We start from the raw sequence: 22054 nt of genomic DNA, 5'->3' as shown, positions 1-22054 counted from the left end.
CCTTTTGGTGCCTGGCCTTCTCACTGAGGTGTCTTCTCTTGTTCTGAAGCACAGGTCTAGGGCACGTGGGCTTCTTTAGCTGCTTAGTTGCCCCATGGCATGTGGGATCTTCCCGGACCAGGGATTGAACCTGTGTCCCCCGCACTGGCAGGGGGATTCTCTACCACTGAGTCACCAGGGAAGTCTCAACATGTCTTTTAACATATACATTTTTTAAATTAAAAAATTAGTCCCAAATTCTCCATACTTAAGGATTTATAGGTTCTCAGATATTCAGAGTCATCTGTAACATATTTTTCCTTTGGTGACTCAATCAAATAAAATTTATTACATACTTACCAGGGTGGTTGAAAAAAGAAAATATGCAAGTAGGAGTCTGTAAGATTCTATTCTTACTACTAACTGCCCTCTATCTATTTCTTTCTTATGCTCAGCATGAAAAGTGAAAGTGTCAGTCGCTTAGTCATGTCTGACTCTTTGTGAACCCATGAACTGTAGCCCACCAGCTCCTTAGTCCGTGGGATTCTCCAGGGATTATCCAAGAATACTTGAATGGGTAGCCATTCCCTTCTCCAGGGTATCTTCCCAACCTGGGATCAAACCTAGGTCTCCTGCATTGCAGGCAGATTCTTTACCATCTGAGCCACCAGGTGAGTCCCTATGTTTAGCATGAACGTGAAAGTATTAGTCTCTCAGTTGTGTCAGACTCTTTGCGACCCCAAGGACTGTAGCCCACCAGGCTCCTTTGTCCATGGAATTCTCCAGGCAAGGATACTGTAGTGGGTATGTTCAGCACAGCTGAAGTTAATTTCAGGGCTCCATGTATCTGAAGGAAATTCATGCTCCCATTAGAAGACAGGCTGAGATGAACAATGGACCATTATTATTAAGATTCAAGATGAACTTTCTCCTGTCCTTCCCTCTATGAATTTGAAGGTCTCCATCCCTAACCCTGAGGGGTGGGGAGGGCCAAAAGGTCATTTCTTAACTTTAAAGACTTTTTTCTTTTTTTTTTTTCACTCAAGTGGCCAAAGCTTGTTGACATTCATGTAAAGGTCTGGACGCTGAGAGAAAGGGATATGGAAGCATTTATACTTGTAAAGGAGTTAAACATCTGTTTTAAAGTGAATTTGATTTATCTTGTGAGGTGTTTCCCATCTTCCAGTCACTGGACCATAAAGGCAGGTATCTGGGCTGGACTGGGGGCCGCCTTCAGGTACGGTGTGCTCTGGGTTGCAGCAGTCAATTCTCTGCTCTGCATGTGTGCAAAACTTAAGATGATTAACATAAAAATGCCGCTTCAGAGAGAAAATATTCCAAAACATCAGGCCAGTTTCCCCAAAAGGATGCTGTAACATACTCCTGAGAGGGGGGTGAAGTCAGCCAACATCCAAGCACACAGAGCACCAGAGAAACAGTCACTCACCAGAGTGAGGCTTCTGGAACGGGAGCTGCTGGTCCGACTCTCCAAACTGCTCCCTCTGCTCAGGTCACCGAGCCTGCAGCCGGGCAGTGAATCAGGGTCCATCTCCCAAGAGTCTGACTTCTGGTGATGGACAGGCATCCCCCCAGTAACCCCAGCCGCTGGCTCACTCAGAGGAAGTGGGGAAGGGGCCAGTGTCCCATGCCCAGGTGGTGGTCACCCCTGGAGGAGTAAGCACAAGGCGACAAGGGTTAGTCAGCACAGTTAGGGGAGATGTAAGGATTATCTTTATTGAAGTATAGTTGACTTACAATGTTGCAATTTCTGCTGTATAGCAAAGTGATTCAGTCATATCTATCTATATATATATATATATATATATGTATACACACACACACACATGCTTGTTTACATTCTTTTCCATTACAGTTTTATCACAGGATATTGAATATAGTTCTCTATGGTAAACAGCATGATCCTGTTGTTAGCCATCTTAGATAGTAGTTGGCATTTGCTAATTCCAAACTCTCGGTCCTCCCCTCCCCTGCCCCCCGCCCCCTTGGCAACCGCAAGTCTGTGCTCTACGTCAGTGAGTCTGTTTATATATAGATTCCACATATAGGTGATATCATATGATATTTGTCTTTCCCTGTCTGACTTACTTTACTTAGTATGAAATCTTGAGGCCCATCCATGTTCCTGAAAATGGCATTATTTTATTCTTTATGGCTGAATAGTAAGAAGATTCTGTTTTTTGGCTGCACAGCATGTGGGATCTTAGTGAACCTGGGCCCATGGCAGTGAAAGCACCAAGTTCTAAGCACTGGAGTGTCAGGGAATTCTCATAGTAAGAATCATTTTTAAGGAAAGATGGGTGCACTAAAAGCTGTTTCGGTGCTGAAAATTTGATGAAATCATATCCTGACACCGTCCTCTGCTCTCTGGGTCTGTGCGTCCATGCTCCGCACACTCCATCATGTTCAGGTTCTGGCTTCCCCGTGCTGCTCATAAATTCTAGCCTTTTCTGCCTCAGACACCACAACATTATGGTTCCTTTCCAGCCTCATTATAGTTCAGAGTTTAGGGGGCGTGACAAGACCTAATGAATTGCTAACACAAGACTGACACTTGGGAGATCCTAGACTCCTTGGAGGCCATGATGCTACTGCAATTTCTACATAAGATGCTAAGGCCCCATCAGTTAGTTAATACCTTCGGGAAGCTCATGTTTTCACTTTCAGGGACAAAGACACTGAAACTGTCCCCATCCCGCAACCCAAGCCTCTTAGTCTCGTACAGTCCTCTGGCTGTTCCAGCAGGAAATTCAGTTCAGCCCCTGAACAACAGACAATCGAGGTAAACAAAACTGTCTAGAAGACCAAGCAAGCCTAGCGGGGAACACGGGAAGACGCCGCCTGTGCTACGTGTGACCTGACGTTGCAGCAAGTGGAGACATGGGTGTTCTCCCCTCCCTAGACTGAAGGCGCCGCTGGGAGGCCTCACAAGCCCCTGAAGATTCCTGCGGGGCCGTGAGCGAAAACAGCCCTAGGCACTCTCCGGGTTAGGTATAGGCACTAGTGTGTACATCACTTCGACTCTTTCTTTGGCTGCAGCCCTTGGGATCGTCTGTCTTCACTGTGGCATCTTTAGCTGTGGCATGGGAACTCTTAGTTGCGTCATGTGGGATCCAGTTCCCTGACCAGCGATTGAACCCGGGCCCCCAGCGTTGGCAGCATGGTCTCAGCCACTGGACCACCAGGGCAGTCCCAATGCGTGTATTATTCTCAGAGAAAACATAATCAGTATTGAACACTGTGAAGTGGACCTTGTCATTTAAGACATCCAGAATTACTGTGCAATCTCACAGAAATCCTGAGACGTTAGAACAGATTAAAAAAAGAAATTCTTCTTCACCCCCATTTTTCTTTATTTCCCAGGTCAATCAGCACTAGTCAAATGGCAACTTAGGAGCGAGGCTAGGGAGCAGAAAATTCTGAGTGTATATACCTTTTTGTAAGTTGCTATTATGCCAAATGGTTTTAAAAAAAAGAAGACTTGAGAAAATGTTAAAAGTCTTGCAACTTAACAATAAGAAAGCCTAAACAAATAAGTCTTTAAAAAGAAGAAAAAGCCTAAACAAATAAATAATAAGAAAGCCTGAACTGTCCACACAGCCAATAAAATGCGACTCAGAAGTTCAGGTATTGGTGGTGAAACTCCCAAGAGTATCACTCTAATGAATTAAGTGCCTGCTGTGAGTTGAGCACGCACACACACACACAGCAGACACAGTGTGTGAATGGCGTGGCCGGTGACAGAGCCAGGTGAAGGCAGACAGAGGCATCACAGCTGCATCCTGGGGTCACGGGGGAAGTGGGACAGGAATTCTTAGATTCCTTCTGCCCTGCAGATTCCTACCGCCTGACTCAGCACTGCCTCATCCTGAACTAAGTCATCACGGCTCACAGAAAGGGGGGGCGGGCAGTGAGGTGTCCCTTCAACATCGAGAGGAAAGGCAGGAAATGAGGTGCTGATTCACCTCCAGTGAGGGACCCCGGGGGCTGTGTGCTGGGTGGGACAGGACCTGGCTTGTCCTGCCAAGTCCTCGGCAGACTTGGCTCGGGGTCTGTGCAGAGTGCAGCACGTGGGGCGGGGGTAGTAACTGACCCCACCATCCGAGAGCAGGCCTTTCTCCTGTGCTTCTCTGATGGTTCAGTGGTAAACAATCGGCCTGCCGATTGATGTAGGAGGCGTGGGTTCAATCTCTGGGTTGGGAAGATCCCATGGAGGAGGAAATGACAACCCACTCCAGTATTCTTGCCTGGAGAATCCCATGAGCAGAGAAGCCAGGTGGGCTACAGTCCGTGGGGTTGCAAAAAGTCGGACATGACTGAGCAGGCGTGCACACCTGCAGTTTAAAAGTTATTCTGACACTGTAAAACTGCAGTGCTTAGACTTCTACAGACATTCCCTTGAAAGAAGATGAGGAAACTAATCAGAATTCTTCAGAAGCCAGAGGTTGTGGGGGAGAAAGTGGAGACCTTGGCTCAATACCCTTCACAGGCTCACAGAGTCAAGCTTCTTTCATCTCTTAAGGAATCAAGAACCAGGGGCTGCTCCTGGTTCTCATTCTCCAGGAGCCAAAAATATAGAATTCCCCAGGAGAGCCATGGAGGGGGGCAGATTTCTGAGCGGGAGGAGGCCAGGTCTGCCCCGTCAAGGGGACAGCCAGAGAGAAAGAAGCAGGAGCAGACCCATCTGACAGTGGCCAGAAGCTGAGGGTCTGTGAGTTCACGACCACCTCACAATGTCTCATCTCCTGGCCCAATCAAGGGCTCACGTTTTACGGCTGCAAATGTATGCATTATACAAAGGGAGACCAGGGTTGCTAAGAGGGCCCCAGAGATGAAAACCACCTTCTCCCCGGGAAGCAGAGCAGGAGGCGTCTCGGGTTAACACCATGGAGGGAACCACAGCCGAGCGTGCACGTTCTCTGTTCATTCGATGGAAGCCAAATGATGCTGAGTAAATGTTTCTCAGCATTTACTAGGAATATCCTTTTCTCCTGAGGTCCAGTTTATCGGGACACGGTTGTAACTGAGCCACAGTCTTGGTAAATCTCCGTGTGCCGAGTGTGGCCAGTCATGGCCCTTGGAGCTGGCAGTGCTGGTGGAGCTGAGGGGCTGTGGCTGGTGAGGCCAGTGCACGTCCAGCAAGTGCATGGGAGCCAGAGAGGAGGGTGGCTCCCCACCCCCTGCATCCTCCCCTGTACATTCCAGAAAGACCTAGAATGGCCTGGATGGAAGGCAGCCGGCCCTCCTTCCACCATCACCCCTGTCCATCAGAGTTCCAACTGGCCACAGTCAGGTCTGCAGAGCAATCCAAGGATCTGGGTCTTCCCATCACTCACCAAACCCTAGAGCTGAGTCATCTTGTCAAAGACCCATCTCAGGCACAGCAGCTTTCAGCCTCGTCACACAAACAGCCTTGGGGACATCACTGGCTCCTCCTGCCACTCACAGCCAGCCAGCTGCCCGGCCCTGTTGATTCTTCCTGCACAATGTCAGCTGGTTCCACCTCCTTTCTGGGCCCCCTCCAGAGTACAGGACCACATTTTACCACATTTGACTCTGCTCTTCACCTTTTCCACTCTTGATCATCCTGCTGGATTAATCTTGAAACACCACTGTGACGTCACCCTTCTCCTAAAAGCAATCACCCACCCCCACCGCCAGGCTGCAGATTCAAAGTTCGTCCTACCCATCGGGCTTCCCTGCTGGCTCAGACGGTAAAGAATCTGCCTGCAATGCAGGAGACCTGGATTCGATCCCTGGCTTGGGAAGGTCTGCTGGAGAAGGGAATGGCTACCCACTCCAGTATTCTTGCCTGGAGAATTCCATGGGCAGAGGAGCCTGGTGGGCTACAATCCATAAGGTCGCAAAGAGTCGGACACAACTGAATCAACTTAGCACGCACGCCTACCCATCAATCCTTGCTTCCCTTTGCAATCCAACTTCCTCTCTAATCTCAGCATATTCTTCTGATGTTTACCGTTCTCCTGCTTCACAAGGAGCAGATTCCAGGTACTAGAAAAACACAGGCAGGTGAATAAGAAGCATCTCCTCCTCAGGGGAACTTGATCAAGGTATTGGTCTTTAATCTAGCAACGGGTCAGACCAGACTTACTGAATACATCTTCGGGGGTAACACCTGAGCGTGTGCATCTTTATCAAGTTCCACTAGTAATTCTGCCACGTGGTGCCAACTGTAACGGAGGACGGACGCATCACTGTGTTCAGCGCCTTGACACAGCCCACGGGAATCAAGGGGAAGGTGCCCACACTCCCTGGGAGGGCTCAGGGACTTTCAGAAAGGCCACCACTAAGAGATGTTTGAGATTTCAGGAGACTGCTAATTAAGCAAACCAGGCTGGGCATTCGAAACAGAGAGTAAGCAAAGCTATGGAAACACATGGCTTGTTTGAAAAGTGGTGAGTGGTTGAGGTGAAGCGCTGAACTGGGCTAAAGCACAACGCCGAGCGAGCTGGAAAAGGGAGGAAGTGCAAATAGATGTACAAGGAGCAGACCTGAGCAAAGCAGGGCGTGAATTTTGTTTTGTTTAATTTAAAAAATTAAAAAATTTTGGGGGGTGTCTTCATTGCGGTGCACACAGGCTTTTCCAGTTGTGGCAGTCGGGCTTAGCTGGCCCATGGCATGTGAGGATGTTAATTCTTCGACCAGGTTCCCTAGAGATTTGAGGAATAATGACTTATCAGATCATTTTATTGCCTGGGAAACTCCGAAAGGCCCAGTGTCTCAGGAGGTGATACAGGACAGATGAGTTTGGATTTAATGAGAGAAGCAGAGGAGACACCCACAGTCAAGAAACCTGGGGACAGTCTAGAAAGGAAACACTGAAGACAGCCTGGCATTACTTGGAGGGAGAAACCCTGAATTTAAACTTTTCTTGGACCACAACTTAGCTCGAAATTAGCCAGGCAAAGGCTGACCAGACCCAGTTTACTAAAGAGTCTAAACTGGAACAGATGAGTTCCCTTCCATTCAGCTACTAGGCTTTGTCCCACTGGGGTGGGGGGAGGGGATCAACTTCTGAGACTTAAGATTCCCTGCAGACAAGCTAAACGGAATCACAAGGGTGATTATTGTCTTTGCAGTTCCGAACATGAAGGGGAAAATGATCCTCCTTAACCAAGTGATGTGGAACTAATTTTGCTTAGCACGACTGCGACAGCTCTAAAATGAGAACTGCTCCGACTTGCTGCGAAGGCAAACTCTTCACAAAAGATCTGGGTTGGGTCCTGGGGCTCTGAACCCTGCGGACTATGATCCAGGCTTAGAGACCCCAACTCCTGTCCAGATCCCACTGTGAACTGCCAGAGCCGAGGTACTGTCGGCAGAAGCACAGCCTCGGCTGGGAAAGGGGGAGAAACGAGCTCCTTAAAAACACCCCCGCTTCCCAGGGCAGGCCGGATCCATGTGCAAACCTACATCCCGCTCTTCCATCATCTCATTCTCCACTCACAGGAACATTGGGAAGTTTTGTTCCTAAACCTAGGAAAACAATCTGAGGATAGAAATTACCTTGATGGCTATATCCTGAGAAATCCCAATATAATGATTTAGCAGCCAAGCTGCTTCCAAAAAGATAAGTTCTTGACCTTCAGGGATATTAAAAATGCAGGAGCTTCACAGTGGAAACTGTTTCTGAGTCACTGTAGATCATTACCAGGTGTGGGCTTTTCCTCTGGTTAAGCAGTGGGTGCAAGTAAAGATAAGAGTCATATTACATGGAAGGTATACACTCTGAGATAAAATAATCTGAATATACACAATAGACATTGTTAGCCTTAGTGCTGGCAGTTTTTGCGTTTTTTAAAAAATATTTTTATTTTGGCTGCACCAAGTCTTAGTTGCAGCACGTGGCATCTTTAGTTGTGGTATGTGGGATCTAGTTCCCGGACCAGGGATCAAACCCGGACCCCCTGCATTGGGAGCACGGAGTCTTAGCTACTGGACCAGGGTCATCCCAATGCTGGCAGTTCTTAACAATCTTCATTTGTCCTAACATGCTCTGAGTTACTCAAACAAAGGAGTCCTATTTTATGGTTTCCTATAGTTTCAGTTTCTGTGCTCATTCCTCGTTCTATGGCGGTGATGTGCAGTAACAAAAATGAGTTTCATAATGAGGAATTACCTAGAAGATGAAGCTGTGATGTTTCATTAGCCCAGTCCATAAATTAAAAGGAAACAGAGTCCTGATATTCTTTCTTTTCTACTATTCAACTCAATTAGGGCTTCAGTAGAATTCTTAGGCTATAAATAATCATCTCATTTCTCCCTCTAGTACTTTACAAACTCCACAGAAACGATCATGCTCTGGTTATCACAACACACCTGATAGTGCAACACAGCTCCATCCTGTCTCCCATTTCACACATAAAGGACAGTTTCTGCATGCCCCCCCAACCATCCCCCAAGGTACCAAAAATGCTCACTTAGACACAAACATACAGAACTGACCTGGCAGGTGGGCCAAAGTACTTCTGAGGTCCTGAAATTCATTTTCCTCCAAGTTTTATGCTCTCAAAACTTTGTTAAAAATAAAACAAAGACTCAATGCAACATTCACCAGTGAGTTGCACGGACCTAATTAACCTTTCTGAAATCCTGGATTCCTTTTGGGACCACAGGCCTGTCAAAGTTGGCAGTTTTCGTTTTCCTAACTAATCCTGCCAAAGAGCTGACCTGCAAGAATCAGGGCTTTCAAGTGTCTCTGGAATCGGCCTAACTGTATCTCTTCAAACCTGTTTTCCACGGTACGAACCCTTTTATCCAGCCTGGTCTCCCTAACGCTCTGAGCCACGTTTGGATTGCCTCCTGCCACTTTCCTCCCCATCTTCAGAGCCTGGCTCAGAAACGATGGCAAGCCTCTTCCACCCTCCCTTCCTTCTGGAAGTTGCTCGTTTCTCTTTTCACCTGCTCCTCCCACCTACTGCTTATCTCCCACCACTTGTTAACCATGCAATGCCACCTCTGTCCCTTGGATACAACTCACACATCAGATCTCATTATGCGTGTAATTCTTCTTCCTTAGACTGGACTTTGCAGGCAAAGCTCCCTCTCTCTCTTTTTAAACGATAGCCGGGGATTTTGGAAATATTAGTCCCAAACTATTGACTTAGCATTCATTATATAAGAAAAAATTATATTTTATTTTAAAATTTTTTATGGAAGTATAGTTGCTTTACAGTATTGTGTTAGCTTCAGGTGTATAGAATAGTGATTCAGTATTTTGTGCAAATTATATTCCATTATAGGTTATTAAGGGCTTCCTTGATAGCTCAGCTAGTAAAGAATCTGCCTGTAATGCAGGAGACCTGGGTTCAGTCCCTGGGTTGGGAAGATCCCCTGGAGAAGGGAATGGCTACTCACTCCAGTATTCTGGCCTGGAGAATTCCATATAGGTTATTATAAAATAACAGCTATAATTCCCTGTGCTATACATGATATCCTATAATAGTTTGTATCTATTAATCTCATACCCCTAATTTGTCCCTGCCCCCACCTTTGATAACCATAAGTTTGTTTTCTATGTCTATGAGTCTGTTTCTGTATTTACATGCATCTGTATGATTTTTTAGATTCCATGTATAATCAATATATGGTATTTGTCTTATTTCACTAGGCAAAACTCTCTATGTCCATCCACACTGCTGCAAATGGCAGTATTTCATTCTTTTTTGTGGCTGAGTAATATTATATTGTATATACATCACATCCTCTTAATGCAGTCATTTCCTGATGAGCACCTGGGTTGCTTCCATGTCTTGGCTATTGTAAATAGTACTGATATGAACACAGAATTTATATTTTAAAACTCTAAAACCATTAGAGTATCCTTAAAATGGATCTTTGACCTAAAGGAGAAGTTAAACGTGTAAGAATCATTTTAGACACGTTAACCTCGTTGCGGTAATCACCCTTTATCCCTCTGTCATATTCAGAGACCAAAGCCTTGAAATTTAGGAGAAATTACTCCCAGTCAACCTAGAGATTTCAATCAAGGACAAATGTGGAGCAGGAGGGGAGAACGTTAAGCACGAACGATGATGTGTTAGAAGCCTGGCAGCAATAACACCGGACACGCTAAACCAGTAATGCTTCCTGATATTAACACGTGACAAGTTACAGGATGCATGCACCCACGTGTACATCCACAGGTGTGACCAGGACCAACATGAAATCTCAAAATGGGCTGCCACAGAAACAGACAGCAGAAGCAAAAGAAGTATGTAGCAGCTATTCTTTAGTATGGGCTCTTTCTCCATGTCAAGAAAACAAAGCCTTGAAAAGAAAAGAATGCCTCCAAAAATACTCACTATGCGAACTAGCAAACTAAGACTAGATCCTAGCACAGAACATCAAAGGAGACTCTCAGGTAGAGACTGGTAGTTGTTGGGAGAGCTGCGGGCAGAGGCTTACGTGTCTGGAGTTTTAAATCGTTGACGTGGTTAGTGGTTTAGCATCCTTTTCCTACGGTTTTGCTTTTTCTCTGAGTTGGGTATTTTCCTTACTTCTGAAAATGTCTTCTGTAAGAACTTAGGACCTTAAACTCTTAACTAGCACTCAAGGGTATTAAAGACAATTAAACACTTCAAAGCCTGGCAGTTTTACTTCTCCAGAAGAATCTCCATGCTTTCATTTAGAGGTTTTTTTAAATTAGGAAATAAAAGCTCTTTCTGAAAAATATAGAAAAACAAGGTTGGTTTCAGATCATCTCAATTGTGAATAGTTTCAACTATTGATAGGAAGCAGTAATTAATTTACTTAAGGCCATACACCACATGAAAGTAATTGATTCACCTACATGTAAGCAAACACTTTCACATCAGAGGCCTCACCCAGGTAGGCTGGTTAACCTGCCGCAAGGGGAGCAGTCTTTCCACTCCAGTATACTACCACTGAACAGAAGAGGCAGAAATCAGACCTTCCCAACACAAATCTTCACTAGAAAACAAATTTAACCAGATTTGAGTTTTGTTACTAATAACAAAAAGTAATGACCTAGGAAGAAGCAAACATAAAAGAATCAACAGGAGGGAAATCTAGCTTCATCTGATGAAATGTCTGCAAAGGTAGACACTTCAATTTTTGATATTTTTAGCTCATTTTTTAAAAGTGGAAAGAATCCACCTGCAGTGCTGGAGACCTGGGTTCAATCCCTGGGTCGGGAAGATCCCCTGGAGAAGAGAATGGCAACCGACTCCAGTATTCTTACCTGGGAAATCCCATGGGCTAATCCCATTAGCAAGTTGAAAGTCTAAGAGGTCACAAAGAGTCACACACGACTGAGCAACTAAACATATGCCTACTGCATTTCTGGATTGTTTGACAGATTAAAGAAAAAAAAGATCGAAGGAAAAATCCCAGCTTAAGTTGTTCTTTTTTTGTTAAACAAGCTTGTGTGCTTTCTCTTTATTCAGCAAATGTTACCAGAGCAGCCACTGTGTGCTGCTCCACGGTGCTAAAACATAGAACTTCTTACTTGGACATAATAAGTATGCCTTATTGCTCTATAATGCTTTTTCTTTCTCCTGAGAAGCTCAAAAAAATTCTTGGCTGAGTATTTCATTCCTCCTCGCAGCAAAAATAAAGCTGACCGAGAGCACGTTCATCCAGCTCTGGTATTTATAACACCTGGTGAGACCGGAAGCCAAGACCTAGTTTACATGTCTTATCTCAGGTTGAACAGATTTAAATCCAAACCGGAGGGGAGCAGAGCTCCCGCAGGACCTCCTGCTGGGTCCATCCACTGCGTCCAGCTTTGAACCCCGTCTTCTCCAGTCTGTCTGCAAGCCCTGTGCCTGCATCTCCAGAGGCTTCCTCCTGCCCGCATTCTTCCTGGACACCCCCTGCTATCCAGGAACAAAGCACTCAACTCCCTCCCTGTAAATCCAGGCCTGTGGGCACAGGCTCCTACCCCAGTTTTAACAGAGGGGAAAAGATAAGGGGCTTTCAGGACTTTTTCAAGAAATGAGGACCAATATGAAATAGGCTTCCCCGGTGGCTCAGCGGTAAAAAAATCTGTCTGCAATACAGGAGTGTGTGAAAGTTGCTCAACTGTGTTTGACTCTTTGGGACCCCATGGACTATTCAGCCCATGGAATTCTCCAGGCCAGAATACTAGAGTGAGGAGCCTTTCTCTTCTCCAGGGGATCTTCCCAACCCAGGGATCAAACCCAGGTCTCCTGCATTGCAGGCAGATTCTTTACCAGGTGAGCCACTAGGGAAGCCCAAGAATACTGGAGTGGGTAGCCTATCCCTTCTCCAGCAGATCTTCCTGACCCAGGAATCAAACTGGGGTCTCCTGCATTGCAGGCAGATTCTTTACCAACTGAACTATCAGGGAAGCAAAGCTGGAGACCTGGGTTCAGTCCCTGGGTAGGGAAGATCCTCTGGAGACGGAGATGGCTACCCACTCCAGTATTTCTGCCTGGAGAATTCCATGGACAGAGAAGCCAGGCCGGCTACAGTCCATGGGATTGCAAAGAGTCTGACCTGATGTAGTGACTAAGCAACAACAAGAAATATAAAATAGATAATCGGCAAGGACCTGCTGTCTAGCACAGGGAACTATACTCAATATTTTGTAGTAACATAAGGGACAAGAATCTGAAAAAGAGTAGATATATGTGTATGTAGATATAACTGAATCACTTTGTTGTCCACCTGAAACTAACACAATATTGTAAATCAACTATTTGTGTGTGTCCTCAGTCATGTCCGGCTCTTTGTAACCCCATGGACTGTAGCCCGCCAGGCTCCTCTGTCCTTGGAACTCTCCAGGTAAGAATACTCTCCTTCTCCAGAGGATCTTCCCGACGCAGAGATCGAACCCGTTTCCTTTGTCTCCTGCCTTGGCAGGCAGATTCTTTGCCACCAGTGTCACCTGAACGCTTCAGTTAAAAAAAAAAAAAAAAGGAAAGAAAACAAAGAAATGTGCACAACCAAATGTTTGTTGAAAAAACTAGAGGACTCTAATGAACAGTCAAGGTGATACTGATGTCAGCATTTCAAGGACTGCTTATCAAACTCTCTGGGAAAAAAACTTGGCACCTTGAATGAATCAGCACTGGAATTTGATGATTACTCAAATTACTCAAAATGTGACAAAGGCCTCTTGGCTACTGAAGCTGTCAGGTTCCCCACTGCTTCAGAAAACTGACTGACATGAGAATTAGTTAGGGGATACAGTCTTAAACACACTGTATTTTTATGTGAATTTTCAAGTTCTCGGACAACAATCTTCCAGAGCTTGAGAAGGGAAGGGTCGGACGTCTGGCCCACCGTTGGTGGATCAACTCACTGATGTAGGTCAGAAATAGCTGGGGCTTCCTTGCTGGCTCAGTGGTTAAGAATCCTCCTTGCGATGCAGGAGACATGAGTTCAGTCTCTGGTCTGGGAGGATCCCTGGTGCAGCGGAGCAACTAACCCCGTGTGCCACAACTACTGACGCCTACGTGCCCCGGAGCCTGAGCTCCTCAACAGAAGTGGCCACGGCAGTGAGAAACCCGAGCACTGCAATGAAGAGGAGCCCCCGCCTTCCGCAACTAGAGAAAACCCTGGGCAGCAAGGAAGACCCGGCACAGCCATAAATAAATAAATAAGAAAACAACACCGTCAGTGAGAGCGAAAATCCAGGTGAATAGCCATGGTCAACCTGACGATTTTGGATCTGAACTGACAATTAACACTGTAAAAAAAGGAAAGTGTTCTTGAGATGCAGTTCTCGTCGCAGTATGGCTTTAGCACCCGTTGATGTTAAAATATTTTTCCTTTTAATTAACTTCCTTTTAATTGGAGGATAATTGCTTTACAATATTGTGTTGGTTTCAGCCTTACATCAACATGAATCAGTCACAGGCATACACGTGTCCCCTCCCACTTGAACCTCTCCCCACCCCCCGGCCCACCCCACCCTTCCAGGTAGTCAGGGAGCACAGGGTTTGAGCTCCCCGCGTCATACAGCAAATTCCCCCCGGCTATCTATTTTACATCTGCTAGTGTGTGTTTCAGCGCTACTCTCTCTCTTCATCCTGCAAATTGTGTGGAAGGGATTTAAAACAGGTCTCTGGCTTATAAGGAAAATGAGCCCACAATTCCTGGCTCCTTAAGAGTTCCATGTGGGATCCCTGGTGTAAAATGATCTTTTACGTGCCTGGTTGGAACTATGAGGTTTTTTTTTTTTTTTTTAATAAATGTTTCTCCTCACACAATACCTCTGAAATCACAACATTCTTTCACAGTAAGAATGAACAGGGAGGGAAAAAAATACACAACAGATTTACGTCGCACACACTTTACAACCTGACTGATGAAGTGAAGCTCAGCAGGAGCTCAGTCAACAAATACACTGGTTCTCGATGAGTGTGGAGGACAAATTACATGAGGAAGCCGAGGTCAGAGAGAGCTGGCTTTAGCCTTCAGCTTTCCACTCTAGAGGAATGCCTTTTCAGACTTCTTCTGTACCAGAACTTCTGCTCAACCTCAGACGTTTCCAGCGCCATCCCCTTTTCTGTACCATCTTACCTCCTTCATCTTTCTAGCCTCCCTCCCTCAACCCGTGGCACCCTGCTCAACTTCAGGTTACTGCCTCAGCGTACGTACAAACCTCTCCTCCACTGCAGAACCCGGCCACTCATGACCTGTCCATGGTTCATGCCCCCAAACTCAAGGCCAAACTCTTCAGCATGATGAGTAAAGCCATGGCTCACCATTCGGGCAACCCACTGTCCTGCCCTTGTTGGCCTGGCTCCAACATCACCTCCTGAAAGGTCATGGTACCTCTGACCTCTGCTTCCAAAAGATGCATGGGCCTCTGAGATCGACTCCCACTTGACACCTGTATCAATCTCACCAGATCACAAGTTTCCTGAAGGCTGGGCCCATATTCACTGACATCGATCTGCGTTCCCAGGTATGCCCAGCACAGGAGGAACTTGAGTGTTCATGAAAGCGCTTCGAACCCTGGGGATCTTCACAGAAAATGCCAAATGTGCCATTGTGGAAAACAGCAACTGACCAAACTCACCTGTTGAGTATACAAGAACACAGCCATCTTTTGTCTTTCCACACAAGACAATTCCTTGAAGTGAGCTATAGAAAAAGAACTATTTTACAGACACTCAGAGAATTAGGTTTGTAGGGGAGAGCTAGGGTAAAGCCTAAGTGTATCATCTCCAGTTTCAAGGTCTACAAGTGCCAGAGAAGTCACTTAGTCCTGCCCACAGGTTCACAGACCAGGAAACTAGGGTCCACAAAGGTAAAGTGGCAAACCTGATGGTTACACAGCTATTTGGTGCTGAAACCTTTGGTGGAGAGAGTTAAGTACTGTTCTTTTTCCCGGTGCCAGGCTCAAAATTACAGCAGAAACTAACACAATGTTGTAAAGCAACTGTACTCCAATAAAAATTAATTGTAACAGTTTTTGGAACAAATGAAATAGGAAAAGGAGTACGTCAAGGCTGTATATTGTCACCCTGCGTATTTAACTTCCATGCCGAGTACATCATGAGAAATGCTGGGCTGCAAGAAGCACAAGCTGGAATCAAGATTGTCAGGAGAAATATCAAGAACCTCAGCTATGCAGATGACACCACCCTTATGGCAGAAAGTGAAGAGGAACTAAAAAGCCTCTTGATGAAAGTAAAAGAGGAGAGTGAAAAAGTTGGCTTAAAGCTCAACATTCAGAAAACAAAGATCATGGCATCTGGTCCCATCACTTCGTGGGAAATACATGGGGAAACAGTGTCAGACTTTATCTTTGGGGGCTCCAAAATCATTGCAGATGGTGATTGCAGCCATGAAATTAAAAGACACTTACTCCTTGGAAGAAAAGTTATGACCAACCTAGATAGTATATTCAAAAGCAGAGACATTACTTTGCCAACAAAGGTCCATCTAGTCAGGGCTATGGTTTTCCCTGTGGTCATGTATGGATGCGAGAGTTGGACTGCGAAGAAAGCTGAGGGCTGAAGAATTGATGCTTTTGAACTGTGGTGTTGGAGAAGACTCTTGAGAGTCCCTTGGACTGCAAGGAGATCCAACCAGTCCATTCTGAAGGAGATCAGCCCTGGGATTTCTCTGGAGGGAATGATGCTAAAGCTGAAACTCCAGTACTTTGGCCACCTCATGTGAAGAGTTGACTCACTGGAAAAGACCCTGATGCTGGGAGTGATTGGGGGCAGGAGAAGGGGACGACCCAGGATGAGATGGCTGGATGGCATCACTGACTCGATGGCTGTGAGTCTGAGTGAACTCCGGGAGTTGGTGATGGACAGGGAGGCCTGGCATGCTGCAATTCATGGGGTCACAAAGAGTCAGATGCAACTGAGTGACTGAACTGAACTGAACTGAAAATAAAATGTAATCTGCAAACATCTAAAACAGAAGTGTATGAGGAGTGGTAGGTTTGAATATCCAGGGCAGTTCAGTGACCAGAACATGGCAGATGCCCCAACAGCCTACAAATACTGCTGAATGAACAGACCAGGCCTTCATATAACTAGAATAGGTAGAATGTTAAATATTTCAAAGCACCAGCTGGACAACTAGTCTTCTGGGAGATGCAGCAGAAGCCGAAAAGAGAAAACGGGGGAAAAAGGAAAAAAAAAAACGAAGCCAAACAACAGAATGAGGGTTTGGGAAGGAACATACTATCCAAAGTACTCTTGGGACTTCCCTGGTGGTTCAGTGGTTAAGAATCTGCCTTCCGATTCTGGGAGCTTGTGTTGGATCCCTGGTCAGGGAACTAAGACCCCACATACTGCAGGGCAACTAGGCCCATGCACCACAACTAGAGAGCCCGTGTGCTACAACTAAGACCAACTCAGCCAAATAAATACACAGATAAATAAATATAAAAAAAAACACCCTACTCTTACTCACTCGAAAGATGCTGGTGATAGAAACGTTAATACAAAAGAGAATCAAGTCCTTGAACAGAGTTTGCTCCAAAGAAAATCTCGAAGTGGTCACCAAGTCCATGAAAAGATGCTCATCATTATTAGTCATTAGTGAAATACAAATCAACACCACAATGAGACACCACTTCATGACCACTGGGGTGGCAATAAAAACGAAAACACAGAAAACAAGTGTTGGTCAGGATGTGGAGAAACTGGAATCCTCAAACATTGCTAGTGGGAATGTTACATGGTGCAGCTACCGTGGAAAACAGTTTGGATGTTTCTTGTAACTTCAGTACTCACAAACCAAAAGGTGGAGACTACTGAAATATCCATACACTGATAATAAGTAAGTAAACTATGGTATATCCATTCAGTGGAATGTTCAGTTCAGTTCGGTTCAGTCGCTCAGTCGTGTCCGACTCTTTGCGACCCCATGAATTGCAGGACGCCAGGCCTCCCTGTCCATCACAAAAAGGAATGAAGCAATGATTCATGCTGTAAATGGATGAATCCTGAGAGCACCGTAAGTAAAAGAAGCCAGACATACATTGTATAAGTCAACTGGTATGAAATATCCCAAAAGGCAAATCCACAGAGACAGAAAGCAGATTAGTGGCTGCCAGGGGCAGAAGCACGGGGGGAAGTAGAGACTGACTGCTTAATGGGTGTGGATTTTCCTTCTGTGGTGATGAAAAAGTTCTGGAACTAGATAGCGGTGATGGTTGCAAAACATTGTGAATGTACTACAGCTTATTGAATGTCAAGTATACGGCAGTACAGAATCTGCCTGTCAATGCAAGAGATGCAAGAGACCCAGGTTCGATCCCTGGGTGGGGAAGATCCCCTGGAGGAGGAAATGGCAACCCACGCCAGTATTCTTGCCTGGAAAACTCCATGGACAGAGGCGCCTGGAGGGCTATAGTCCATGGAGTCAGACATGACTGAGCAACTGAGTGCAAAGATACTTGAAAGAAAATTTTTAGCACAGAAAGATATATCAAGCAAATGTTAACAACAGCAACAGTGAAAAGATCACTTCCGGCTATACTGCATCAGGGACTGCCCTGGTGGCTCAGGTGGTAAGGAGTCTGCCTGCAATACAGGAGACCCAGGCTGGACCCCTGGGTGGGGAAGACCCCCTGGAGAAGGGAATGGCAACCCACGCCAGTACTCTTACCTGGAAAATCCCATGGACGGAGGAGCCTGGCGGGCTATAGTCCACAGAGTCACAAAGAGTTGGACACAACTAAGCGACTTCACTTTCTTTCTTTTTATACCTCATCAGACAAAATAGACTTTAGGGCAAAAATCCTCACTAGTGATAAAAGTAACTATATGATAATAAAAATTCAATTCCTATTAGTGTATGTCTAACAACATAAACTTACAGATGCATAGTTAGAAATTAAAATAGAAAATTGTATGTACATATAGTCTCAGAATATTTTTTAGCTCAAATATAAGGAGATATCAACAAAGACCCCGTTATAGTGGGATCTTTCAATACACCTCTCTCAATGATTGACATGTTAAGCACACACAGAGGTAGTGAGCAGTGATGAAATTAATAAAGTTCATTTACTGAAGTAGGAAATGGCAACCTGCTCCAGTATTCTTGTTTGGAAAATTCCATGGCCAGAGAAGCCTGGCGGGCTACAGTTCATGGGGTCACAGAGTCAGACGTGACTGAGCAGCACGCAGCGCAGCATTCAGTCATTACAACTGTAGGTATTAACTAATATGAAGAGAGACATATAATAAAGAAAGAGGCAACAACAACAAAATAGGATTTCAATAAAGTTCATTTAACGGGTATCTGTAGACCTCTACAGAACAAAATGAAAGAAAACATGCTTCTCAAACACATAATGTGCACGTACTTAATGTCCTTGATTTGTACACTCTAAAATGATAAATTCACTGTTCTATGTTTTTCACTACCAAAGAGAGAGAGAGAACCAAGTCTGGATGGATGTTTGGAAACATCCAGTCTGAAGACACAAGTTTGTATGGAACAATCACATCGCAATTCAATAAGGCAGCATGTTCTGCCCTGCACATTTCTTTACCTTGGATCCAGACTGCATGGATTATAAACCTAGCACCTACTTCCTCAAAACACGATTCAAGATTAATGCTGCAGGTTTGGGGGGGGGGCAACAGCCTTGCTGAGAAGTGCAGCTTCAGGGTGGTTCTCTACAGAGGCTGCTATGGGGACTGCATGGTCCTGATGTCACTGTGCTAATGTAAACAGAAGCCCAACCCACTCAGATTCAAGAGAGGAAGGCTGCAGGGCCCCGGGGTAGAGCTGCCCAGCCCATTGTCCTGAGAACATGCAGGCAGCGGTGAAGCCACCAACACTGCCACAGAGAGGGCAGTGGAAGCTGAAAGGAAAAGCTGCCCCCTAGCAGCGAAGGCTCAGGTTCTGGGATGCTCCTAGGATGTCCCAGTACCACTGGCAGCCGTACACAACCGAGTGGGTAAGATGCATTTGAACTTTTGTTCCAGAGGATGCCCTGTTCTCAGCTCTGCTCCACCCAAGCCTTTCCCCTCTCTCCCCCAGGCTTCAAGGCTCAGCTCTATCTCTTGGAGTTATTTGAGATGATCTTGACAATCAACACAGGGTGCCAACCACAGGCTCCTAAGGTGTCTGAGAGCTTTGGAACCAGGGCCAGGTATATCTTCAGCTCCCGATGAAGGCTTTACTCGATCTGGTTTTAATCAGTTCGGGTCGAGTGGCTGTTATCTAGGTGTGTTGGTGTGTCTCATGACTAGGTCAGCGCTCAGCGCATTGTAAGTGGTCAGACAAGCTTGCAAATATTGCTGAATTAATTTATGATCACCCAGTGTGTTAGTCGCTCAGTCGTGACTCTGAGACTCTGTGGAATGTAGCCTGCCAGGCTCCTCTATCCATGGGATTTCCCAGGCAAGAATACTCGAGTGGGCAGCCATTCGCCTCTCCAGGGTATCTTCCCAACCCAGGGATCGAACCCCGGTCTCCTGCACTGCAAGCAGAGATTCTTTACCCTCTGAACCACCAGGGAAGCCTCATGAATGCCCAGGGCCTGCACTAAAACAGGCAAATCCTGCCCACCGCCTCAAAGAGAGTCAACGTGGAGCCAAACGCCCTCATATTTTCTTAAAATCATCTTTCTTCTTTCCAGACTTCTCTAAATAATCTGATTTTGGCTGATTTCTACTAAAAGAGAAAATGTGTTACCTTTAAATTATCAGCATCCAATATCTTACCCCCTCCCAAATGTAAAAAAACCTCTGCAGTGCTGTTACCAAGGCATATACCCAGTCCCTTAAAAATGGCCATTACAGGTCTGAGCAAGAAAATACACAAGATTCCATACATACACTGTCAAGTTTGGCAAGAGAGATTTTTGACAACTTCCACTCTTCCCACCCAATCCCAAGTAAATAGGGCATTTGTTTGTATTTCCACATTGGTCTCATAAACCAAAATACCTCCTCCACCTAGAAAAACAATCTAACATTCAGAAACTGAGCTTTGAGGGCAGACTTTTTTCAGCGCATGCTAGAGCAGTAAGAATGTAGTGCTTAAAGAAAAACATCTTTAATAAACTTAGGTTCTCCTGTGACCTTACACTTATATCTGATTTGGTGTTTCTATAACTTCCAGAAATACAGATTAAAAAAAAAAAAAGTAGTTCTCCATGAAAATTAGAGCCAGAGGAACCTTCTTCCTACAGTCTCCAGCAACAGACCTGAATGTTCTACTGTATTTAGCAGGGTGAAAGGCACAAAAATCATTTTCCTTTCCTGTGAGTGTTCGTTTTGCACCAAGTGGGTCCTGGCAAAGAGTTAAATGTTTTCTGAGGTTAGTTCCTGCGGTTTAAAAAAAAAAAAAAAGGCTAGATGCTTAAATTTAGACTTCGTAAAACAATACTGGGAAACTTTCAAAGCCTTGGAGAAATACTGGAGTTTGTTTTATTGCCTTTTGTTAAATTGCACCACATCAGCCACAAAGTCTTCTCTTTTTTAATCCCTCGCGCCCCAGCTCAGCGGCAGTGCTTGCATGTTTCCCGCGTGACTGTTACCTGTTGGGGATCAGGGGCTGGGGAGCGGGGGTGGGGACGGAAATCCGCTGGTCACTTTGCGCAGGACTCAAGTTTAACAGGTGGCTTCGGCCACCTCCTGCCAATATGAGACTCTCCCCCTCCTGCCTGCGGCGGAAGGGACACAGTGCCCGGGAGCTGGACAGCCGCTGCGGCTCCCCCGAGGAGGGCAGTGGGGCCAGGGCAGGAGTGTTGGGACAACCCCGGACCGCTCTGCGAGCAAAGCAAGAAACGTGCCACTGACCACCGTGCGCCTACCCCCCCCCCCCCCGCCAGGACACCCTCGGAGTCAGAAAGCCACGCGTCCTCCCCACCGACCCCGAGCCGGACGCACGCCTACTCCCGGGATCCCGAGGGAGGTCCCGAGTTTCCTGGGTGAGAGGCCACAGGGCCGACGACAGCCCCTCGGATGGCGCCAGAGTCTTTCCAAACTTCCAAGGGACGAGATGCGAAAGAACCGAAGAACGCGCTTTAGAGGAGATCCCTGCCAGGACCGCACCGGCAGCGACCCGCGGGAAGTGCAAGCCGCTGGCTCACTAGGAAAGGGGGTCGCCCTTTCCCTTGGGCCCCACCCGAACCCCGACTGCCAGCGATCGGCTCCAGACACCACCGGGTTCACTGTCGTGCGGGGCGAAGGGATCCGCTGCCAGGACGCCCTCCCGCTCTCCCACCCTGTCCCGGATAAAGAAGTCCGCACTCACCTGGCAGGAGCGCCCTCCCCGGGGACCGCAGGAGCCCACCCTGACGGCGGACCGGGAGCCGAGCGCCCGCGCCACCCGCTCGCCCGTCTGCTTGTGTGCACCTCGCGGACCATCCCGGGCCGCCCCGCCGCGCGCGCGCTCTTGCGCGTCCTCTGCCGCGCGCTCCCGGCGGGGCGCTCGCTTCCGCGCACACCCGGCTGCGCCCTCTGCGCCGCGCCGCCACGCGTGCTCGTACGCGCTCCCACCGGGGTCTCGGCTGTCTCGCTCCCCAAACTTACAGGGCGCGTGCCCGGGACATTTAAAGGGACCAGTCCCCGCGCCGGTGCTGCCAGGCAGCCGCCTCCCGCAGGGGTCG

At 46.7% G+C, this 22054-nt stretch overlaps 1 protein-coding gene across 1 annotated transcript in view; it reads right to left on the bottom strand.

Moving 5' to 3' along the window:
- The window catches only part of PROSER2 (proline and serine rich 2), a 42374-nt gene extending 20574 nt beyond the window's left edge, over positions 1–21800 (bottom strand). The window contains exons 1-2 of the mRNA XM_068987651.1: positions 21700–21800; positions 1427–1645 (exon numbers count right to left, since the gene is read on the bottom strand). Coding sequence (XP_068843752.1) covers positions 1427–1564 — 138 coding nt within the window. The 5' untranslated portion in view covers positions 1565–1645; positions 21700–21800. The remainder of the gene's footprint in view (positions 1–1426; positions 1646–21699) is intronic.
- Positions 21801–22054: the final 254 nt, after the last annotated feature.

The sequence above is a fragment of the Capricornis sumatraensis genome, chromosome 15, assembly GCF_032405125.1.
Source record: "Capricornis sumatraensis isolate serow.1 chromosome 15, serow.2, whole genome shotgun sequence".
Lineage (NCBI taxonomy): Eukaryota > Metazoa > Chordata > Mammalia > Artiodactyla > Bovidae > Capricornis > Capricornis sumatraensis.
This window is presented reverse-complemented; position numbering and strand designations above follow the sequence as displayed.